At 41.6% G+C, this 21718-nt stretch overlaps 1 protein-coding gene across 1 annotated transcript in view; it reads left to right on the top strand.

Annotated features, from left to right (window-relative positions):
• Window positions 1–21718, top strand: part of LOC149315665 (opsin-5-like) — a 103210-nt gene that overhangs the window by 53134 nt on the left and 28358 nt on the right. Inside the window, exons 2-4 of the mRNA XM_089518504.1 lie at window positions 9464–9551; window positions 18078–18240; window positions 20372–20499. Of these exons, the coding sequence (XP_089374630.1) occupies window positions 9464–9551; window positions 18078–18240; window positions 20372–20499 (379 nt within the window). The remainder of the gene's footprint in view (window positions 1–9463; window positions 9552–18077; window positions 18241–20371; window positions 20500–21718) is intronic.

Raw genomic sequence — 21718 nt, forward strand, 5'->3', positions numbered from 1 at the left:
TTGTCTGTGGCAAGCTTTGTCCCTGTTTCTTCATACAAACGGATAGCATGAACATAGCCATTTCATATTTATAAACTTCAAACCTCTCACATGTGATCCAGTTTTCATCTGTGAAATGCTGATGGAGGCTATTATGGTCTTCCTAAAAAAAAAAAAAAGGAGCTTCAGGCCTTCCCTTCAAGATTATTTATTTTTTTAAAAAATCCTATTTTTAATTGGAAGCTACACAATCATGGTCAAAATGACAATTTTGGCTGAGGAGGTGGCTGGTTTGATCCTGCCGCCGGCATGGCCTGTCAAACATTCAATCTATCCCTGCAAAGAAAACTGGAGAAGACTCCAATATCTTTATTGACTATGTCAAAAAGGGAATTTCAGTAGGTGTTGTCTGTCAAGCAGATAGATAACAATCACTGCCTACTGAAATTTCCTCTTCTACACAACCATTTAAAAGTACAGGAAGCATCCCCAGTTTTCACTCTGGCAACCTGGTCCTGAGTCTCCATCAGCCAAGAGGAAAGGACTGTCAGCAAATGATCAGCTCATCCAGTAGAGGCAGCAGCTTGTTGCATTCTGCAAGGCTTAACTGATTTGTTGCTGCAACTTGCTAAGACTCTCCAGGAGGTCTATGTAATTACTTCGCACAAGGAAAGAAAACAGAACTTCAGCCCAATAGTAAAATCTTTCTATGTGCCTTACTGCATGACACTGTAGTTTTTCAGTTCTTTTTCTGTGGGTGACAGCCATAAAAGCGAGTCTTTTTTTTTCTAGCTAGAAAAATCTGTTTGACAAGATTTGCTTTTATGATCATCCCTGTAAATACAAAAGACAGGAGAAAGAGCAGAAAGAAACATAATAAACAATTAGTATTTAAGTATTGACTATTTCAGCGTTGGACTACAACTTTGGAGAAAAGAGTCCAATCTCTATGGAAGTTCACTGAGTGACCTTGGGCAAGTCACAGAGCCTCAAAAGAAGGCAAAGGCAAACTGCCTCTGAACAAATCCTGCCAGTAACACCCCATGATAGCCTTAGGGTTGCCATAAATTGGAAATGACTTGAAGGCACACAATAGCAACAGTATAAATTAATTGTATAAACAACAACAAAGGTCTAAATCAGTGATGGCAAACCTTTTGGAGACCCAGTGCCCAAACTAAAAGGCCTTTTGGCACCGGGTGTTACCTGGTGCAAGAAGTGGGATTCCCCGGGGGGAGGGGGGGCGGATTTCCAGGGCAGGACTTCCAGTGTGGGACTTCTTCCCCCTGCCCTCCCAGGCTTTCAGTTGCCTTCAGCTAAAAGCCCAGGGTGGCTGGGAAGGAGGAACAGCTGTGCAGCTGTTCCTTCTCTTCCCCACCCTCCGCGTGCCACAAAAAATGGCATGGTGTGTTATCTCTGGCACATGTGCCATAGGTTCACCACCATGGGTCTAAATGTTAAAGTGTAAGAGACACATTCAACCATTTTTTAATCTAACAGAAACTCAGGGGTGGCAACTGTGGAAGGGCTTAGGACTAGTTTTGAACCCTGTACCTCTTGATGAGCAACAGGAAGTGATGCTATGTCACTTCTACTTCCAATTTCAGCCAAATTATGCCTCTTTTTAAATTTTAGGGGTGGATGGGGGCGGTTTGACATGTGGGTGCAAAACAGCTGTTTTTTACAGCAATTTTAAGCCATTGGGGGGCTGGGTTAAGAGTTGCCTGCTTTTTATTTTTTAAAAACTGGTTTGGGGTGCCATGGGGGGCTTCAAGACTGCACTTTGGGGTCCCAAGGGCCACATGTGACCCAGAAAGTATGTTTTGCCTATCCTTAATCTTCATCTTTCTCTGAAGCTTTTCATTCACCCTTTCTGCCTTCAGTTTGGCTTCAAGCCCTGCACTGAGGGGCATTTGGGCTTTGCAGAGAAGTAATTTCTCATTACGGAGTCTAGTGGGGAGGATGGCAAGAAACTAAACTCACTAATGTGTGTGCATAAAAAACAATAAAGTGGAAGTTAGCAAGTGATGTTCACTTTCTAAAGAGCTCCTGAAAAAAATCATCATGCTTTATTGCCCTAATTAGTTTTCCTGGTATTTCATGCAAAGATTCCAGAGTGCTTAGAAAGTTAATAGGGGGTAATAGAGTGGAACGTGAGGAGGAATGCTCCCCTCCCTTCCACAAATACTCTTTCTCCTGCTGATAACAAGTAAGCAGGGGAAAATACTTTGCTTGCTTTAAAAGAAGCAAAAGTTCAGAGAGTGGGTAGGAAAGGAAGCGAGTGACATCACAATACTTTTTAATGATTTTGCCTGCTAGCTACAGTAACTTGCATCTGCTATGGTTAATGCCAAGCATTAGTTGGGTTCCATACCTGCACACCCGTGCAGGATGTGAATCTTCAGCTTTAAAAAAATAATGATAATACAGGCTTTCCAATGGAGGGCCAAGCTGAAAAACTCTCCAGTGTATAGGCACATGTTGTAAACAAACTCTTTGTTAGTGATGCCCTTGTCATGGCCTTCATTAACCTTGCAAAACCCCTGAATTTCACCATAGAAAAGATTAGATAGCCATAGAGTCTTATGGAAGGGGCCTCCTGGGCCATCTGGACCAATCCCCTGCTCAATGCTGGATCTCCAGCTAAAAGCATCCCCAGCAAGCAGCTGGCCAGCATCTTTTCAAAGACATCTATAGACCCTACCATCTCTCTAGGCAATTGATTCCATTGTCGAATCACTCTTAATGTTAAGATGTCCCTTCTAATGTTCAATCAAAATCTACCCTCCTGTAACTTCAAACCTGGTCCAGGTGCTTCAGTTCATATTCCAAGAAGTGGGGTTCGCAGATGCATTTTGGAAGATGAACTGAAGCACCTGGACCGGGCTCTACAGGCTAATGGCTATTCCAGCTCAGACATCAGAAGGGCTGTCAGGCCCAGGAAAACTCAGAGGAGTGAAGACAAGCAGCCACCCAAAGGGAAGGTATTTTTACCATACTTCAAAGGAGTCACAGACAGAATAGGCAAAGTGGTGAGGAAGCACAACCTGCAAATGGTTTACAAACCGATGAAGAAAGTCCAGTGAATGCTTCGCTCAACCAAGGACCAGAGAGACCCTCTCACAGCCACAGGAGTTTACTGCATACCATGCAGCTGCAGACAAGTCTATATAGGGACCACCAAACGCAGTGTGCAAACAAGAATCAAGGAACATGAGAGACACTGCAGACTGGGTCAGCCAGAAAAATCAGCAGTAGCAGAACGTGCCACAAACCATCCTGGGCATAAATGACTGTTTGAAAACACTGAAATTGTGGACCATGCCAACTACTACCATGTCAGGATGCACAGGGAAGCCATTGAAATCCATAAACATCTGGATAATCTCAAATGGAAAGAAGAAACTCTTAAAGTAAACAAAATTTGCTACCAGTCCTGAGGAATAACAAAATAAGGACTCAGCAAATGCAAATGGGAAACCATTCAGAGTCAGGGGCTTTCCCAGCAGATAATGATCACCAGTTAGCAGACACTAATTCTCTTTTGCATTAGCCTCCCATCAACACAGAACAATACACATGCAAATCACTCCTGCAGTCCAGGCTCACACAGTATATATAGACCCACTTTTTCCAGGCAAGCATTTTCTGAAGATGCCAGCCACAGATGCTGGTGAAACATAAGGAAGAAAATCTTCTAGAACATGGCCACATAGCCCAAAAAAAAACAACACAAAAAGCCATGGATGCCGGCCATGAAAGCCTTCAGCTTCACATTTCTATTAAATTTCAGTTTCTTAATTTCTAGGATTTTTTGCAAACTGTTCCTATCTTCCAATGTGCTAGGAACCCCATCCAGTTTTTGGGTCATCTGCAAGCTTGATAAGGATATACTCCACCTTGACATCTAAGTCACAGATAAAAATTTGGAAGAGTAATGGCCTTGCGACAGAACCCTGAGGCAATCTACTCAAGATTTGCTTCCAGTCTGAAATGCAGCCATTGATGATGACTCTTTGAGCGTGATTTTCCAACCGGTTATGGATCCACCTGACAATGTTACAATTTATTCCGCATTTAATTAGTTTTCTAACCAAACATTATGGAGGATCTTGAAATGCTGAAATCCAGATAAACAGCACCCACAGTATTCCCACTATCTACTAAACTAGTCACCTGATCAAAATAAGATATATGATTAGTTTAGCAGTATTTGTTTGACAGTTTGCCACCTTTATAGAATAATGTCCCCACTGTCTTCTTGGTCATCCTCTTGCTTCAGATGTATTTGAAAAAACTTTTTTTGCTGCTCTTTTATTGCCTAGCCAGTCTTGGCTCATTTTAAGCTTTAACTTTCCTCTGACTAAAAAGCTTTCTTCATACTTCTCTTGCAAGCTTGGGCTTCACATCTGTACTCTTCCTTGGTGATCTGTCTGTCTGTCTGTCTGTCTGTCCTCCCTCCCTTCCTCCCTCCCTCCCTCCGTCCCTCCCTTTATATATACATTCTCCTTTTTTCTTTTCTTTTCTTCCTTGAGTTTGCTATGCAGCTACATTGGCTTTTTCAGATGCTTCTGACGTTTCTTCTTCCATGGAATTGCTTGTGATTATGCTTTTTTTTTTTGCAACTCCCATCCTTGTTGGGTGTCTTTTTCCTTTAGCATGTCTAGTCTTGGGATTCCACCCAGTAATTCCCTGAACTTGTTAAAATCACTTTTCCTCAAATGCAAGGTCTGTGTTTGACTTTATTCTTCTTTGCTGCCCCCACAGTTGTGAATTCTAGCATTACATGTTCACTAAAGTATCAACTACTTTGATTCCAGTGATCAACTCCTCCCTATTAGTTAGGATCACATCCAGGATTGCTGATCTCCTTGTTCCTTCCTTTACCTTTCCTACAGGGAAAGTCTGCACTGTTGAGAGCAGCTTTGTTGCAGAATTCTCCAGAAAAACACAGTAAAACCATCCAAAATGTTAATGTTTTCATAAGCCTTCTAGGGCATTTTGCCCTTGCCCTGTACTGCTGGGCATATTGATATCCCTATACAAATCCCCTCCTGTATAATTCTTATTTATTTTAGAATATATATCCTGCCTTTAAGTCCTATTGATTTCAATGGAAGATGTGTAAACATGCTTAGTTTTTCTTATTCAGTCCGATGGCTCTTAACAAGTACTTAATGGGCAGATCATGCCCATGAACCACAGAACCACAGAATATTTGCGCCATGATCGTGCTGATTCAGACAAATCTAAACTACTTTATTGACTTTCTTTCAACAGTGTATTTGTTTTCCTCTTTGAATCAGATGAACTCCTTGGTTTTGTTTTTTAATACAAGCTTGATGGTTTTATAAACAGTGGAATGTATGGCAGTAAAACCTCAGGCCTAAAAGTGCCAAGCATCTTAGTTTTTGGGAAAACATCAGCATACCTTAAAAGTACTATGCCTGATTAATCCTCTATCATCCTACTTTTTCAGCTGCCTTTAAAATGTCCCAGTTTTCTCTTCTCCTTCAACTTTCTCCCTTTGTCCTCAGTTTACCTCAGTTTCTACAAAAGGAGTTCAAAGTGCAAAAGCAATTTGCACTGATTTTCCCGGCAGGGTGTAAAGGAAAGGAGGGGGTAAATCTTGCCCTTTCCAGCAGATTTAGGCAAAAGCAAACTATTGCATCCTCTCCTACCTTGTCGGTTCTTTTTTGTCATTTTGACTACTCTCTGATGTTGCTTGGCCAAATTTCTGCCAGTTTTCATCTGTGAAAAGCTGGAGAGTATGCAAGGACAGTCCTCTGTCTGAAGGTGTCTTTTACTTCCCAAGTGGGCAGGATGTCAATCTGGTCAATTTACACAAGATCAGCAAGAGATTTCTGTCTTGCAAGTGTTTAATGAAAACACCAATACCAATGATCCCCTTCCCAATACAGCACTAGTCAGTCTAAGTCATTGCTATCCAGTAGTCAGACTGATAATAGATAACTGCAGTCACAGGTGGGCTAATTCTGCAAGATCTTTTTATCTGGAAATAGTGAATGCTGGGAACTGAAGTTGAAATCTTATGCTCTGTCTCAACATAGTATGCATAGACTCCAAACTAACGTTAAATGACATCCTTTCCATTAGCAGTACCTTCTTTAACATATTCTTTAAAAAGCAGATTATTTTAGAATGTTGAAGACTATGTGAAAGATTAACAGTGTTGTCTTGTTAATGGGAGTGCGGGGGGGGGGGGGGGAAGCTTTTCTAGACCACACTCTAGTATGTCAACCAAGATTAATTCCCCCTTTTTTTTCAATTTAATGATAAGAAACCAATACAAATATAAGTAAACTATTTTCTCAATTTTGGAAGAAGCAAAAGGGCACCTAGTGGTTCTCTTGAGCTCTGGATTACATTTGACAGTAAACTTTGCTCTGGCAGCTTTAGTTATACACTTCTCCCTTGCAGATGGGAAAGTTTATGGAGCCAAAAACTGTCCTTTGTTGTGCAAAAGTAAAGTTATGTCAGGGGAAAGTTGCTTTTCCCTATTCAATTATAGCTTTGGGAAGCCTGCCCTGATTCTGAATGTCTTGACTTAGAAACAAATCCGGCTGTTCTCACAAAGGCTAAGAAGAGCTTGGCTGGACTGGGTGAAAAGTTGAACCAATTCATGCAATTGACTGTGTTTTGCTGCATGGCAGGGAGTTGGACTGGATGGCCCTTGTGGTCTCCTCCAATTATTTTTATAACAGTGGCCAGTCACTTTTGAGGAAGCCAGAAGTTCTAAGGTATGAAGGTAACAGCCTCCTCCTTCTCTTCCTTTCTAATTTACTGAATGTATTCATTTGGCATCATGTTATCCAGATTTCCAAAATATATTGACTTCTCATATAACTGAGTGGTTAAAAAAAAGAGGGTTTTGGGGGAGATACAGCTCCCAGAATCCACTAGACACACATCCATACATTCTTAATATCTGGTAGGTGTGTATTGGGGTGGGTAGAGATGAGACCATTCCCTCCAAAATAATAAACCTTCCTCCACATTAAATTTTCTTTCATTTTCCAGCATTGCAGTAACTGCAAACCTCAGCTGAGCATTTAGAAAAAATAATTAGCCACCCAAAGAGAAGGAAAAGGGAGAGTGACCAAAGGAATGCAAACACAGCAAATATAAGAGTTCAAAGGGCAAATGATTTTCAGTGTCTATCTGGAATGCTAGAAATTTGGAGATTGTAGGAAAATTCCATTTTGGAGGAAAGAATTCTTACAGACTCATTTTGCTCCCATCCATAGTTACAGCCTTCAAATCTGGATAGGCTTCCGTTGGATGCTCTTGTTTCTTTCCTTCCTTGCTTTCTACTTGTTAGCCATCCTTCTCTGCCTCCTGCCTAGTTCAGTCAATCCAGCATCTGCCCCAGTCCTGAACCAGTTACTGGGGATCACTTTCTTTTGCATTCCAGGATCTGTCCCAGTGGCAGTTGCCTGCTTCTTGCCTTATTTCTATGTGGCATCAGTAAAGATAAAAGGTAAATGTAGTCCCTTGATATGAATGTCTAGTCGCAACCAACTGTAAGGGGCTGCGCTCATCTCCATTTCTAAGCCAAAGAGCCAGCGTTGCCCAAAGACTGCTCTGGTAGTCATGTGGCCAGCATGAGTGCATCGAATGCTGTTACCTTCCCACTGAGAAGTGGTATCTATCTATCTACTTGCATTTGCATGCTTTAGAATTGCTAGGTTGGCAGAAGCTGGGAGTAGTGACAGGAGCTCTCCCCATCATGTAGTACTCAGGCCTCGAACTGCCAACCTTCTGATTTTCCGATCATCAGAACTGGCATCTTAACCACTAAGCCACATGGCATCAGTAGCTATGCTTTAATCAGTCGTCCCAGAGAGAAATGCTGGGAGGCTGCAAAAGAAGAGACACCCAGTGAGGGCTACTTGAGCCCAAAGAAGGACTTGACAGGGTTCCCCACCACCCCCTTGCTGGAACGATAGAGGGTGTTTGATTTTCCATCCCATGCAGAAGAGATGCGGGTTGCATACGCCCCAACTGTCCCAATTTGGCAGGAACAGTCCTGATTAATCTTCTGTCATCCCACGATTTCATCTGCCTTTGAAACATCCCATTTTGTCTTTCCTACTTCAGATTTCCTCCTTTGTCCTCAGCTTACTTCAATTACTGGAATCCAAAATCAAAGTGCAAAAGGAGTTTGCATGCCATTAAATCAGCTGGGAGAAGAGGAGAGAAGTGGGTAGAGTTTTACCCATCCCAATAGGCTGAGGCAAAGGCAAACTGCTGCAGCCCATCCAACATGTGTGCTCTTCCTCATTAATAATGTTTGCCATCTAGATCTCACTCTGATGTTGCTTGGCCACATGTGTGACAGTTGGAGGTTATGGTGCTGCACTTGCATCCTCCTTGAGAGCTTCTCAGTGGCATCTGATTAGGCACTAAGGGAACAAAATCCCGGGTCTTGCTGGATGAGGGGGCCTTTGCTCTCCAGCAAGATTCCAATTACATTATTTCATACGACTAATTGAAAACATTGTGGTTTTTTGTTAGGCAGGTGTGAAGACACCAAGTCCCGATCTTGGAAGCTAAGCAGCCCTGGTTAGTACTTATATGGGAGCCCACCAATGAAAGTGCTATTAGCTATATTTCAGAGGCAGGAACTGGCTAGACCATCTCTCAGTATCCCTTGCCTAAGAAAATCCTATGACATTCAAGAGATCACCATAAGTTGACAGATAATTTGAAGGCACATACACATAGACACAGGTCCCCCAGAGCCCTGCCTCCCATATGGTTATGGCCATGCCAACCTAGGAGATTCTGGACGTTGTAATATTTCCCCCAGTCCAGACCATAACTATTCATCAAGTTATTTTAAAATGTGATTTAATTTTATCCTGATGCAGAGGACACCTGGAACCTGACTGAAGCTGTGGTCTCTGGCTGCTCTTATCCTGATTAAACTAGTAAAGCTCATTGCAATTAACATGAAAGCTCAAACAGGCAGTCCCTGGAGTATCCAAAAGCAGAGGAGATCAGAAGCTGGCAACATACAAATAGTATTGACAGAAGTAAACAGCCAGGCTCCAGGAGTGGTCTTTTCTGACTGCAAAGTACCTAAGTCAAAAACTTTTCTTCAAAAAACAAATCATTCTGCAGCTAATCAGCATAATCTGTAATTAAATGCACAAGACTGTAATCAAGTGGGATTACTTGGCTTGGTGGACCAGCCCAATCCTATTATCAATCCACTGCACAGTCAGAATGTATGTGCCATCATCTATAGGAACTGTGTCAGTTCCTTTCTTCAGAGCATGTGCTCACAGATCTGATGGTGGACTTTGCTTTTGCTGTGGTGTGAGAAAAGGAATCAAGCCGAAAGCATGGCATTTCTCCTTTCCTGGGAGGTGGGCACATTAGAGCTATGCTGACTGCTCTTTGGTTTACCCAAATGTTTTCTGACTTCCCTTTGCTTTCTGATTTGTTTTCTTTGCAGATGGAAAATTTCTCCAGTTCCTCAGCGTTCCTGTCCTCCTTAACTAAAGGAGAAGACCTGATTTTTGGAACCCTCTATTCACTCTTTGGTAAGCGTGTGTATGTGTGTGTAAATAAGAAGCATTTTTTAGGACAATAAGAAGCAGTTTTGCAGGGACAACAAATTTGTGGCTGCATCTACACTGCAGAATTAATGTAGATTGACACCACTTTAACTGCCTTGGCTCAATGCTATAGAATTATGGGGTATGTAGTTTTGTGAGTTATTTAGCCTTCTCTGTCAGAAAGCTCTATTGCCACAACAAACTAGAAATCACAAGAATCCACAGGAAGGAGCCATAACAACTAGTGATGTCAAACTGTATTTATTCTGCAGTGTGGCAGCAGCCTGTATTTAAACAGACACACAGAGTAGCCTACCAGCAGCTCTAGCATGAAGCTGTTCTGGGGACCTTGGTGTTTGCTTGAACAAGCATTATTTTTATTTGCTTGAAAGTGCTTTTGCTCTTTGGCTCCAAGGTTAAGTCACCAGATTCAGATTTAGCAAGTTCTTGTGTCAGGGAAATACTACCTGACATAGGATCCAGAATTTGAAGCCACTTGGGAATTAAATTCCTGGCATTCAGTTTATTCTTACTTCTTTTAAATATTTTTGTCCTGATCATATCCTGCTGTTGTGCACATGTCCTATTTATACGTTTCTAATAAGCATCTAGTTGCCCACAATGGGAACAGAGTGCTGGGTTCAACAGACTTTTGACTTGACCCAGCACATCTCTTCTCCATTTCTTAATCATTCACAAGGCAAAGGACCTATTGAGAAGCTGGAGCTTGCAAAGCTACTTCTAAAAAGTAATGTGCTGTGCAGTTCATCCAAAGGTGATTTCCAGTTGCCCAAAACAAGAAACAAGGAAATCCTGTGATAGGGTCACCATAAGTGAAAACGACTTGAATGCATACAACAACATTCTGACCCTGGGCTCATGCTCACCTTGTTCTAAGCCCTGGCCATACAATGCACCACAGGCACTTGCTGAGTCTATTACTTATGCATGCTCAAGGTTCTACTTTAAACATTTCCCCTTATACTGCTATCAACAGCAAGCTGCTAAACATGGGTGGCATCACTACATTTCTTTCAGTAACCCTGATAGAACATAGACCATGATGCAAAATGTAAATAGTGGCTCACAGAAAGAGCTATTCTGGGCTGCTGGAAATTCAGCTGCTACATTTTGCAACAGTTGTCATTTCTGAATGGTCCTCAGTGGCTGCCCTGTGTGAATTTGTTGATGGATTTAGACATATCCCTCTGTCTGGTCTGCTCCAGTCTTCTTGCACAAGGGAGAAGATGATTAAATCCCTGCTATGTGAGCTAGTTAGCCATGGCTTTGAGGACATAAAGACATGCCTGAAAGGTGAATGTGAGCCAAATGAAGATGAGATTGAGGCTCGGAAGGGGAATGCTCTTTCATAGTCACCAGCTTCCATCAACGTAAAATCCAGAACTAGGGAATTACTTTTTAAAAGGCTGACTATAATGACTAAATTGTTGCTCTACAAATGCTACTCTCTATAGATTGTTAAAAGTTTAATTCTGTTTTAAGGTTGACTTTTTGTATGTTTTTAACTACAGTGACTCTCCACATTTGCTGGGGCTAGGGGCACAGGACCCCTGTGAAAGTGGGGAAGCCACAAATTTAAAAAAAAAGCACTACTTGTTTTACCTGACAGAACACCTCTCTAGGTCCTCCAGCACAACTGTATGGTCTGTAGTTGCCAGAAGCTGGCCATAGAAATGCATTGGAGGATCTACAAGTGCTGAGAGAAGTATTCTCTCTAGACTTCTAGAAATGCATTCTAGAATATTCTCTGTGTAGTTTCCTTTGTCAGGGACCATTACATTTGGATACCTGAGTTTTCAGAAATTAGACCATAGGCTCCTGAGATATTTTTTTAAAATGCAGGCTTTATGTTTCTATAGTTCCTTCCCTGTCCAAGGCCACAAGTCAACTGTTCTAATCCTCCTAGACAACCCATAGAAAACCTGGGGGCCATTCACACTACAGAATTATAATGCTTTTTGCCATTTTAACAGCCATAGTTCTGTCCTATGGAATCATGGGATTTACAATGTAGGGAGGAGCCAGCATGGTATAGTGGTGTGAGCATTGGACTATGACTCTGGGCAACAGGGTTCAGTGCCCTACTTGGTAATGGAAACCCACTCTCAGCCCCAGGTTCACCTTAGGGTCACTGTGGGGCTGTTCAGACAGCCCCGAAGGGGCGGTATGGAGCCGCTCTTGTTTCAGACAGATCGAAGCTGTGGCAACCTCACACTGTGGTCCTGGAAAGGGTGCCATAGCCACATTGCATCATATGGACGATCGCTGGAGGAGTGCCATGACACCACATGCCATGTGGAGTGGTGCGCAGCATCATGGTGCCCTGGGGGGCGGAGTCAGGAGTGTGTTATGTGGACGTGGCACCCTGACTCTGCCCCCAGGCTGGCCTTTCAGGCCGGTCTGTACAGGGCCTATAAATCAAAATGACTTGAAGTCACACAACAACAACAACAACAACAACAACAACACATTTAGAATTCTTACGGCCAGAGTACTCCAGTGCCCCACCAAATTTGTCCACCAAATGTAGACTTACTACCCTGAACACTTGATCATATCTGATTTAGGAAGTTAAGTAGAGTCTGACTTGGTTAGTATTTGATTGGAAGACCCACAAGAAAAAACCTAGGTCAGACCTCTAAGCAGGCCTAGGAAGAAATCCAGCCACCAACTCTGTAGAAGCATGCTGCCATTCAGAAATGACAAAACCTAGCTGGGGTGGGCATGCTCTGGAAACCAGCAGATTGTACAGCCTCATATTGGCCTCCAGCTGGGTTGCCACCATGGTCACCATTTGGGGTAACTGGAAGCAGGCCTGTAGCTAGGCTTTCAGGGGCCCTGGGGCAGAAAGTACATTCAGGGCCCCTATAGTTCATTTTGAATTTTCTAGTCTTCTCTCCCTTTGGCTGAGGGCCCCAGGGCAGTGCCCCAGTTGCCCCAGCCTAGCTATGGGCCTGACTGGAAGTGATGCTGAATCACTCCTGATTGCCTCTATGACTTTTTGGTGTTGGAAGGTTATGCTATTTCAGGGTGGAGTCTTCCCAAATCAGCATTTTATGGCCTTTTAAAGTAGGATTGACTTTTTCTGCAGAAAAAAAGTGGGGTGGAGTCTGAATTTTTTTGGAAGAGATGCTTGGGACTTGAGGGAGTTGAGCTCTATTCAAAGATTCACCAGATCTCCCCTCCCCCCACTGTTTATAGCCTAGAGGTCATGTAACTCCTACACCAATGCCAGAGAGATCATTTGTCTGACTTGGTAGAAAGCAGTATCCTATCTTCCAGCCCCTATTCCTCGTCACAGTGGGAAAGGGGTGTAAATCCATAACAGCCCAAAATCCCTGGACTAACAACGTCTGAGTAAGAAAGCAAAAAACACAATGTATTCAGGCACTGCCATCTGCTTTTCTAGAGACTTCCCTGTTTCAGCTTTACAGAAGCAGCAGGGGAAATTAATCAGTGTCAGTCCTGTCTTCTTCCTGGAGATGCTTAATGATGCACTGGAAAAGGGATCACTGCTGTCAGAGGGACAAGAAACTTATTGGCCCCTGGCAAAAATAACTTGCAAAATGAAGGGATCAACCTGTATGTCTGCTCTGGCAAAGATTCTGGCCTTCAAGAAACAGCTGACCAGATTCCACACCCCCAGTGCTAATATACCTTAAGCAGGAGCTTTTCAAACTGGAGGCAGGAAATGTGTAATAGGCAGACCAGGGGTATAGGCATTGTCATTATTTCTAATGTAAATTCACACATAACATACTGGAAACAGATGGTGATGGCTGTGCCATTGTGAAGAGCATAAAGTTCCACCAGGTGAATCCATGTCTCCCTTCTCCACATGTGCAAGACTCACTGTTCATCTGTGTGCCCTCATCTGGTAGGCCATTTAGTGGTCAAGGAGAGGCAGTGTCCAAGGGGTGTCTGTCTATGTCCTGAAAAATGAATGGACAATGATGAAGGCATTATTCAGGATGCCTTCCTGCTTTTTGGATCCCACAGGATGACATTATAGTGAAAATCTTGCTCCACAATGACCATAAAAAGACATATGAAGCAGTAGTAGGATTTAGTTTACTGTAATACAACTTATGGTATCAATATATTATTTACTTTTAACCATCCACCAGCACATTAGCAGATATGTTTACAGTTATCATATCAGGACCAATGAAATAGATTTTTACCAGAAGACCCCAGGTTTGCCTGAAATGCAGAATCAAAATGCCTTTCAGGAGTGGCAAACAGTTGTGATCTAAATCGTTACTCCCTCTGGGCCAGGAATAGCATGCTGCTGGCTATGAGTGATGTCAAACTGGACTACAAGTGCATATGAAATTGTAAGCATGAAATAGTGGTTACAATGCAGAAAGTTTCTAGAAAACACCTAGATTCTTCCCCTTGAGCTCCTGCTCCACTCTGGCCACCCCCTTGGCTACCACTGCGCTAAGGTATTGTTTTGTCCTTGACCATCCAGCCAGTCCTTAGCAATCATCTAGATGTTTTGAGTCAGCTTGGTAATATCTTTGCAGTGCCAGTTCATGCTTTTCTGATGACAGTTTATTCCAAAGTCAGTCTTAACAAAAGGAGACCTCCAGAGACCTTCAGCAGAAGGTGGATATTATACACTGTCTGCTCCATGTTAAAAAGAAAAGAAGGAAAGGCCAACCTTGTCCTGCAAAGTCTCAGTGGTACAGAAGTTCGATGGCACAGGATTTAATGCTAAATGCTGCCTGCGGTTCACATCTTGTGGGCTGGGCAACTAATCCTCAGCCCATTAATTGTGTGACAAGCATTTTGATAAGTATCAGAAATCCTACTTCGTTCTGCCCACTCATGTCATAGATCTCAAAGGCAGAAGTTTGATAATGCACATGCTGAATTTCATTAGCCATTCGGAAAATGATAATCCTCTTGACTGATACATATTAAGAAAGCTATATTTTGAAGCTTGTATTTTGGATAACAGAGGAGATTGGGGGTGTTTTGTAATGTTTACTTTATTTACCAATACAAGCAGGTTCCAAATAAGCAATATAGTTAGTATGTTTTTTCCCCAGAGGTGCTTCTCCAAGTAGTAAAAGTTAGCAATTTGTCATAGCACATAGTTTTCCTTCCCTACATATCTTGCATTTGGCATGTTTTGTTTTGAGGTTGGTCATAGGAAGGTAAACATGGGCTTAAATTGCAAGTCTAGTTGCTGACGCACATATCTCTGTGGAAATTCTGTTGTGTAAGGGGAAATGGTTTAGTTGTAGGGAATATGTATTCCTCTTAACATCATTGACCAGCATTCTCTGTTAACTACTTAGTATCAACTTGATGGAAACATCATTCATCTGTGCTCCTATCACCAATACAATATACCACTTTCTCCCTTTGCAGCAGATGCCCAGTAAAATAGGTTGGGGAGAGAGGTAAAATCATGGTAATAGTGTCAAAACTATGACAGTAGCAATCATGAAACAGTCATGGATGAGTAAATCTAGGTAATTGTTTCGTATTCACCATTGCTACTTAGTCACAATTTTGATGTTATTCCCATGATTGTAAACCCTCTTCCCACTTTACCAGGCATCAGCTGCATGAGGAGAAAGCACAATTTGAGCATGGGTGAATTACATTACTGTCAAGATTGCGGGTATTGGGCCAGGAGAGGTTACTTTTCCGCTGGAGAGAAGCCTCAACCACCAAACCGCGAGGCTTCCCACTGGCAGAAAAAGAACCAGCAAAAAGCCACTGGTGCACTCGTTACATAAGTGCCGTGCGGCGCCATGCGGATGTCATGCAGCACTTACGTAACAATGGTGGCGCCCATGTATACAGGGCGTCACCATTGTTATGCCCTCGTCACATGCAAGGGTTGCGGGGCATGTGGGCGCTCCGCCCTCAGCCAACCCCTAGCACATGACGAGGGCACCTAAAAGGCCTGTATGTACTGGGCCATAGTTAGGTATACTTAACTAAACAGCTAAACAGCACACAGATCTAATTTTACCTTCAGAAGCCCTCATACAATGCAACAAGCCTGTAGATCGCATGAGATCCCAAAGAGTCTTTCTGCATCCTAATAATAAGCCTAATGGATAGAGCCAGCATGGCATGGTTTGAACATTGGACTATGACTCTGGAGAGCATGGTTCAATTCCCCACTTAGCCATGGAAAACCTTGTGATGGGTTCACCTTAGGGTTGCCATGAGTTGGAAACAACTTGAACCCACAACAACAACAATAACAAATTAAACTCCAAGTAAAGGAATATAAAGATATTGCTTTGCACTAGAAGTTGTGGAGAGGAAAGTAAGAGAGAGCATATAGATCTAGCTCTTTCACCTGAAGTGATTTATACTCAGCTCTGACATGCATGTTGTTTGAGAATGATGGGCTGGTGCTGCTGAAGATTTGTCAGAGGATAATATTGCTAAAGCAGCCATTCCACATCTCTAGCCTGTTACTGTTATCATAATATTTAATTTGCAAGCTAATCTATCAGGAAGTCATTCCAATCGCCCCAACCTGACCTTGGATTAATCAGGACCTCCTTTGTGGTTATATAGGGAAACTCTTTTTAAATGAAATTAGCATGACTTAATAGAAAAGGAAAATCCTGGGCATTAAATTTTAATTACCACTGTTGTCACAACTATGTTCAAACAAAAGAACAGCTTGTCCCTGCAGCTTCTGCTGGATTTTGCATAATCTCCACAATGTTCTTTGTCCTGTTTGTTTAGCACACATAATATATTATTGTATAAAACAGATCTATAGGAGGAAGATTGCCGGGGGGGGGGGGGGGGGGGGGGGGGGGGGGGGGGGGACTGAGCATCACTGGTCTCAAAGTGGTAAAATGGGTCTCCATTAAAAATCTATTCTCTCACATGAAGATTGGATTTTGTGGCCCAAATCATTCACAGTCAGGGTTGTTCTGATTAGAACCATCACTAACATTAATTGAAAAAACAGTCAGTGAATGATCAAAGACTAAATTAACACTATTCCCTTTGAAATACCAAAATACCCTAATGACACCAGATGCTGTCTGATGTTTGGTTAGCCCTGGTTAGCACTTGGATGGGTGACCACCAATGAATACCAGGTGTTCTAGCCTGTATTTCAGAAGAAGGATTGGGCAAACCATCTTTGAGTATTCCTTGCCAAAAAAAACCGCATGAAATTTGTGGGGTTATCATTAGTCAATAGGTGACATGGAGGCGCATACACACATAGTGAATGCTCAAAGACTACAGTATATTACGACTATGCTCTTAGAAATCTTTTTTGCTGTTTTGTTTTTTACCTGGGAATGGGGGCAAAATAATGGCATTGTTCATCTAATAAGAATGTTGTTCCCCATTCTATAATTTTTCCCTTAGTAATGTTTTTTGTATTAATGTTACTAATGTTACTCATAAATTGTAATTCCCGGATATCACTGAATATAATGGTAATAGTTGTGATATAAACAACTAACAAAATTAAAATTATACCTTTAAATTACAATTATCATATGCACAGCCTAAATGTATTTACATGTACATTGTTTAATGTGGTTAGAATGAAAATTTGGTAAGATTTTACCAAAATCTTTACCAAGATTTTACCCGTTTACCCCGTGTAGATAGATGTCCTTGCCTCAATTTTTTTCCCTTTCATTTTAACTAATTTTCTTTTATAATTTTTATTGTATACTGCAATCTATTTTATATTTATGGTTTTTTACGACTGGGATGGGGGTTAGAGTATGGGATTATTTTTAATTGTATATTTTATGCTATTGTATTTTATTGTTTTCTTTATTTTGTAACCCACCTTGATTCCTTCAAGAAAAGGTGGGATTTAGATAAATTGTTATTGTTATTATTATTATTATTATTAATAAGATGTTTTTTAAAATATTTTTTAAATTAAAAATTATTTTTAACATTTAAAATCAATTTTAAAAAACGTGGGGCCTCTCCTGTCTCTTCTTACTGAACCTTGTCTCTCTTACACCATCTCTTCAGCATTTTAAATGGATGCAGATGAACATTGCAGCCCATATCTTCCAAAAGGTAGTTGTTTGGGGAGCAGTGGTATCACCCCCATTAGGGTATCACCTCATGTGGCCTGCACCCCCCATACCCCCTAGTAATGCCTCTGGGCAGGATCATGCCCTACCACAGGAATGCAGGATACAGGGCCTTTCACATGTTGTTGAACTGCAACTTCCATCATATTTAGCCATTGACTAAGCTGGCTAGAGGTGATGTAAGTTCCACTCCAACAACATCAGAAGGGTGACTCATTGCCCACTAACGTCTAAATAAACATTGTCATTCCCATCAACCTGAAAAATAACAATGTTATGGACTGCAACCAGATCAATGCATTGTACTACTTCATACCTTTATGTTTTTGAAGAGTGTGCAAATATGACACCCTTTGTACACATATTTCTGAGTCATGCACTGACAGACCGTGGTTTTCAATGTGGATTCTGTTTTTATCCCCAGGTGTAGTGTCTCTCTTTGGAAACTCTCTCCTCCTGCTGGTAGCCTACCGGAAGAGAACCATCCTGAAACCTGCTGAATTCTTTATTGTGAATCTCGCCATCAGCGATGTTGGCATGACTGTGATTCTCTTTCCACTGGCCACACCATCCTTCTTTGCACACAGGTAACTGGATTCATTCATTAATTCATTCACTCACTCATTGACTTTAGAGATTACTAAAATTGGCTTTTAAACTGCCATTAAAGTTGGAAAATAGTACCTTTGGTGATATTTATTGCATGATGTCCCCTTTGACCCTTAGTTGCTGTGTTTCCAAAGCATGGTTAGGATGTCCCTTGTCACTGGTTGGGGAAACCTATCAATAACTTTCTAATCATGCTGCAGTTCCATTTGTCTTCAGGTGTGAAATGTTGCTGCTATGGCAGTTCCAATGTTAACAGACATGTGGTGTCAATGTCTTCTCCTCTCCCCCGGCCCCCCTTCACCTCACTATTTCAAAGCAGCCTGGTTTTCTTATTTTTTTTCTTTTTTTCCCTTTTAACTTAAATTGTATTAACTTAGTTCTAGAACTGCACTAAAAACAAACTTTAGATGAACATTTAAAAATCTGAAAGGCATGATGGGTGGAACATAGGGCAGGTAGGTGGGCTAAGGAAAAATTTGGAAGAGAGATCTCAGTAGGGGATTACAGAGAGGTGCAATAATGGCTGCTCTAAAACAGATATGTTTCCATTTCTAACATGATTTCGGTGAGAATGGGGCTCATGTAGTACTATCTTCATTCATTCATGCACTCATTTTAATTTATTGTAGATCCCCGTTTTCAAAAGATCAGGAGGTTGGACTAGATTGCCCTTGCAGCCCTTTCAAACTCTAATATACTGTGACTTAAGATGGAACTTCTCTTCATTTCCCATCCAGGCAACAATCAGACCCCTCTTCTCTGTATCATCATCAGTTCAAACTGGGCTTTGTAAGAGTCTTCCAAGTCTGATATTTCCAACTTTGTTTCAATTCTTTAAACACAACAGTGCTGGGGGGAGGGATCGAGTTGGTGCTGTAGGGCAAAAAAACCAGGGATTATCTTCCTCTTCTCAACTTAATTTCCCCTTCCAACATACTAATACCTATGCTGGGGAAAATTTAAGGATTTAAGCTCTTCCCCTCTGCAGTTAATAGCTGTGTGTGGTAGTGGTGGGAAGAGATTTGCATTGAGGTTATAGGGCACAGATGAACATTAAACTCTTGTCTTCTCCGCATCATAGCCCAAATTCAAACTGTATCCTTCCAGACCTTCCTATATATGTGAATATAAAGATAAAAAACACATGTGGGTGCATTTCTACATGGACTGCATATAGCATGGCTCAGCCTTAGTATTGACTTATAAGAACATGTGCTCCCCACAACTGAGTTTTTTTTCACCCCAGGGCTTTGAATGGGCACTTCTCAGGACTACTATTTCTTGAACTGAAGGCAGTAGCCAGGCTGGTTTGGTAATTTTGGGTGTTAGAATCCAAAAGTAACTTTTCATAACTCTGCCTAGATCCAATGATTACCAGTAGGAAGGAGCTCATCTGAACCATATGTCATAAAGAGAAGGTCCAGGTCTGACTAGTTCCTCTTGAACTCCACACCTGGAGCTCCTCTGTAAATTTACCTTGGAGAAGAGAAGACTGAGAAGTGACTTGATTGTTGAGGCATGCATCTCTGAGGAGAATCCTATGGTGGGAGAAAAACAGCTTTAATACTGTTTGATGTTTTCTTGGCCAGGTTCATTTAGAGGTTTGCCTTTGCCTTCTTCTGAGCCTGAGAGAATATGACTTGACCAGAGTCATCCAGTGGGTTTTCAAGGCCGAGCAGGGATTTAAACCCTGGTCTCCAGAGTCAAAAACCAGTGCTCAAACCACTACACTACACTGGTTTTATATTTCACTGGTTCTATACTTCAGGGAGTACCTCTTTTTAAAACAACAACAACAAAAACCAATGCTTACCATATTATTAGTCTACTTTGACCTTATGTATAGGAGAAGCACTGAAAAAATCTGGATAAAGGATGGTGATTTGGACCAGGAGGGCGGGGGGTAGAAGACTAATAGCAAGAGCTTGGGCTTTGCCTTCTCTCTCTTACAGGGAGCACACAGACCGTGATGGAGATGCTTTTGTACCAATGGCTGTGGAAATGATAGTTAGAACTGATGATGCTGAAGCATTTCTGTCTGTGCTATGCTGGGACAGAATGCCTTCTTGGGAAGATCATTCATTTTCTCTGGTTATCTCTCCTTTCCAGGTGGCTGTTCAACCATGCCATGTGCACTTTCTATGCCTTCTGTGGAGTTCTCTTTGGCCTGTGCAGTCTCACCAGCCTAACAGCACTGAGTGCAGTTTGCTGCATGAAGGTCTGTTATCCAACATATGGTAGGTCCTGTGGCTTAATGCTTTTAAAACATTCTCTTCCTCTTTCTCATCCTAAATGTTTCTATTCTGTTTCATTTTGTCCCTTTCTTTCTCCACCCTTGTCACCCCAAGGGTCTGGCAACTCTTTCACAGGGTTAGAAAAGTCATGAATCTCTTAGCAACATCTCTCTTAGGAGGTCCTTCCATTAGGGAACCTATTCATCAAATGTCTGAAATTGCAGTAATTAGCACCAAAAAAATTGCAGCTACCCATTTTCCTTTTTCATTTGCATATGTAGATTAATCATCAGCCTGTGTGGTGTTTTGTATCCAATCTCTAAGTCCTAAAATGTATTTTTGTATTTGTGTGCATCTCTTTCTAGTATTCAAATAATGTGGAAGCTTTTATCACAGCACCAGAAAGGACATAAATGAGATAATGAAAATATGAAATCAAATTGTTCACACAAATGAATTTTTTGATGGCAGAACTGGTGAATCTGGGACCTTCAGGAACCTTCCTCTGAAAGTCATCTAGTTGAATCCTCTTTGAATGGAAGCTGTTGATAAAGAACACAAAATCATTAGGGCCAAAACTGGTCCTTGAAGGAACCTCTCTGGCCACACAGTTGCCAGTATTAAGTGCAGGGTAGCATTTGAGTGATACCAACCAAAGTTTGAAAGCAATAAGTTACAAATAATGGGTTATTTATGTTGGCACTTTCCCCAGTATCAAAGTTTTTTTTAGAGTTAATTATAAATGGAATTCAATGAGGAATAACAGCACTTCTTTTATAGCATAATTCTAACATTTTAGTTATTTTTCTAATTTCAGGAGTGTAGCCTCAGTAAATGCTGGAATAGAAATTGGTCATGGTTCAAGTGCCTCATTTTGCTTCATGTGCTGTTGTGACTATTGCGGTGATGGCAAAGTGGACAGAAGTGAGTTTGGTTTGTGCCACAGACCAGTAGTATTCCATTAAAAACTATTTTAGTTAGTTTTCAGTAGCATCACCGTAAAAGACAAGATATCCAGGCATAGCTTTGTTGGCCATACAGCAAAATGCAATAACATCACAAATCCACAAAACAGTGATACCATTATTGGGCCAACTGAAAATGCCCAAAGCTCCACTGGCTTCTTCATCAGGTAAAGTTGTTAAAAATTATACAAGAGAAGAAAAAATGATGATGTTAGAGACTTACATCTTGTCAAAATGTTGTTTTTGTTGTTGTCATT

This window comes from Sceloporus occidentalis, unplaced genomic scaffold (genome assembly GCF_023333645.1).
Source record: "Sceloporus occidentalis isolate IW3139 unplaced genomic scaffold, rSceOcc1.0.p SCAF_3, whole genome shotgun sequence".
NCBI classification, from domain to species: Eukaryota; Metazoa; Chordata; class Lepidosauria; order Squamata; family Phrynosomatidae; genus Sceloporus; species Sceloporus occidentalis.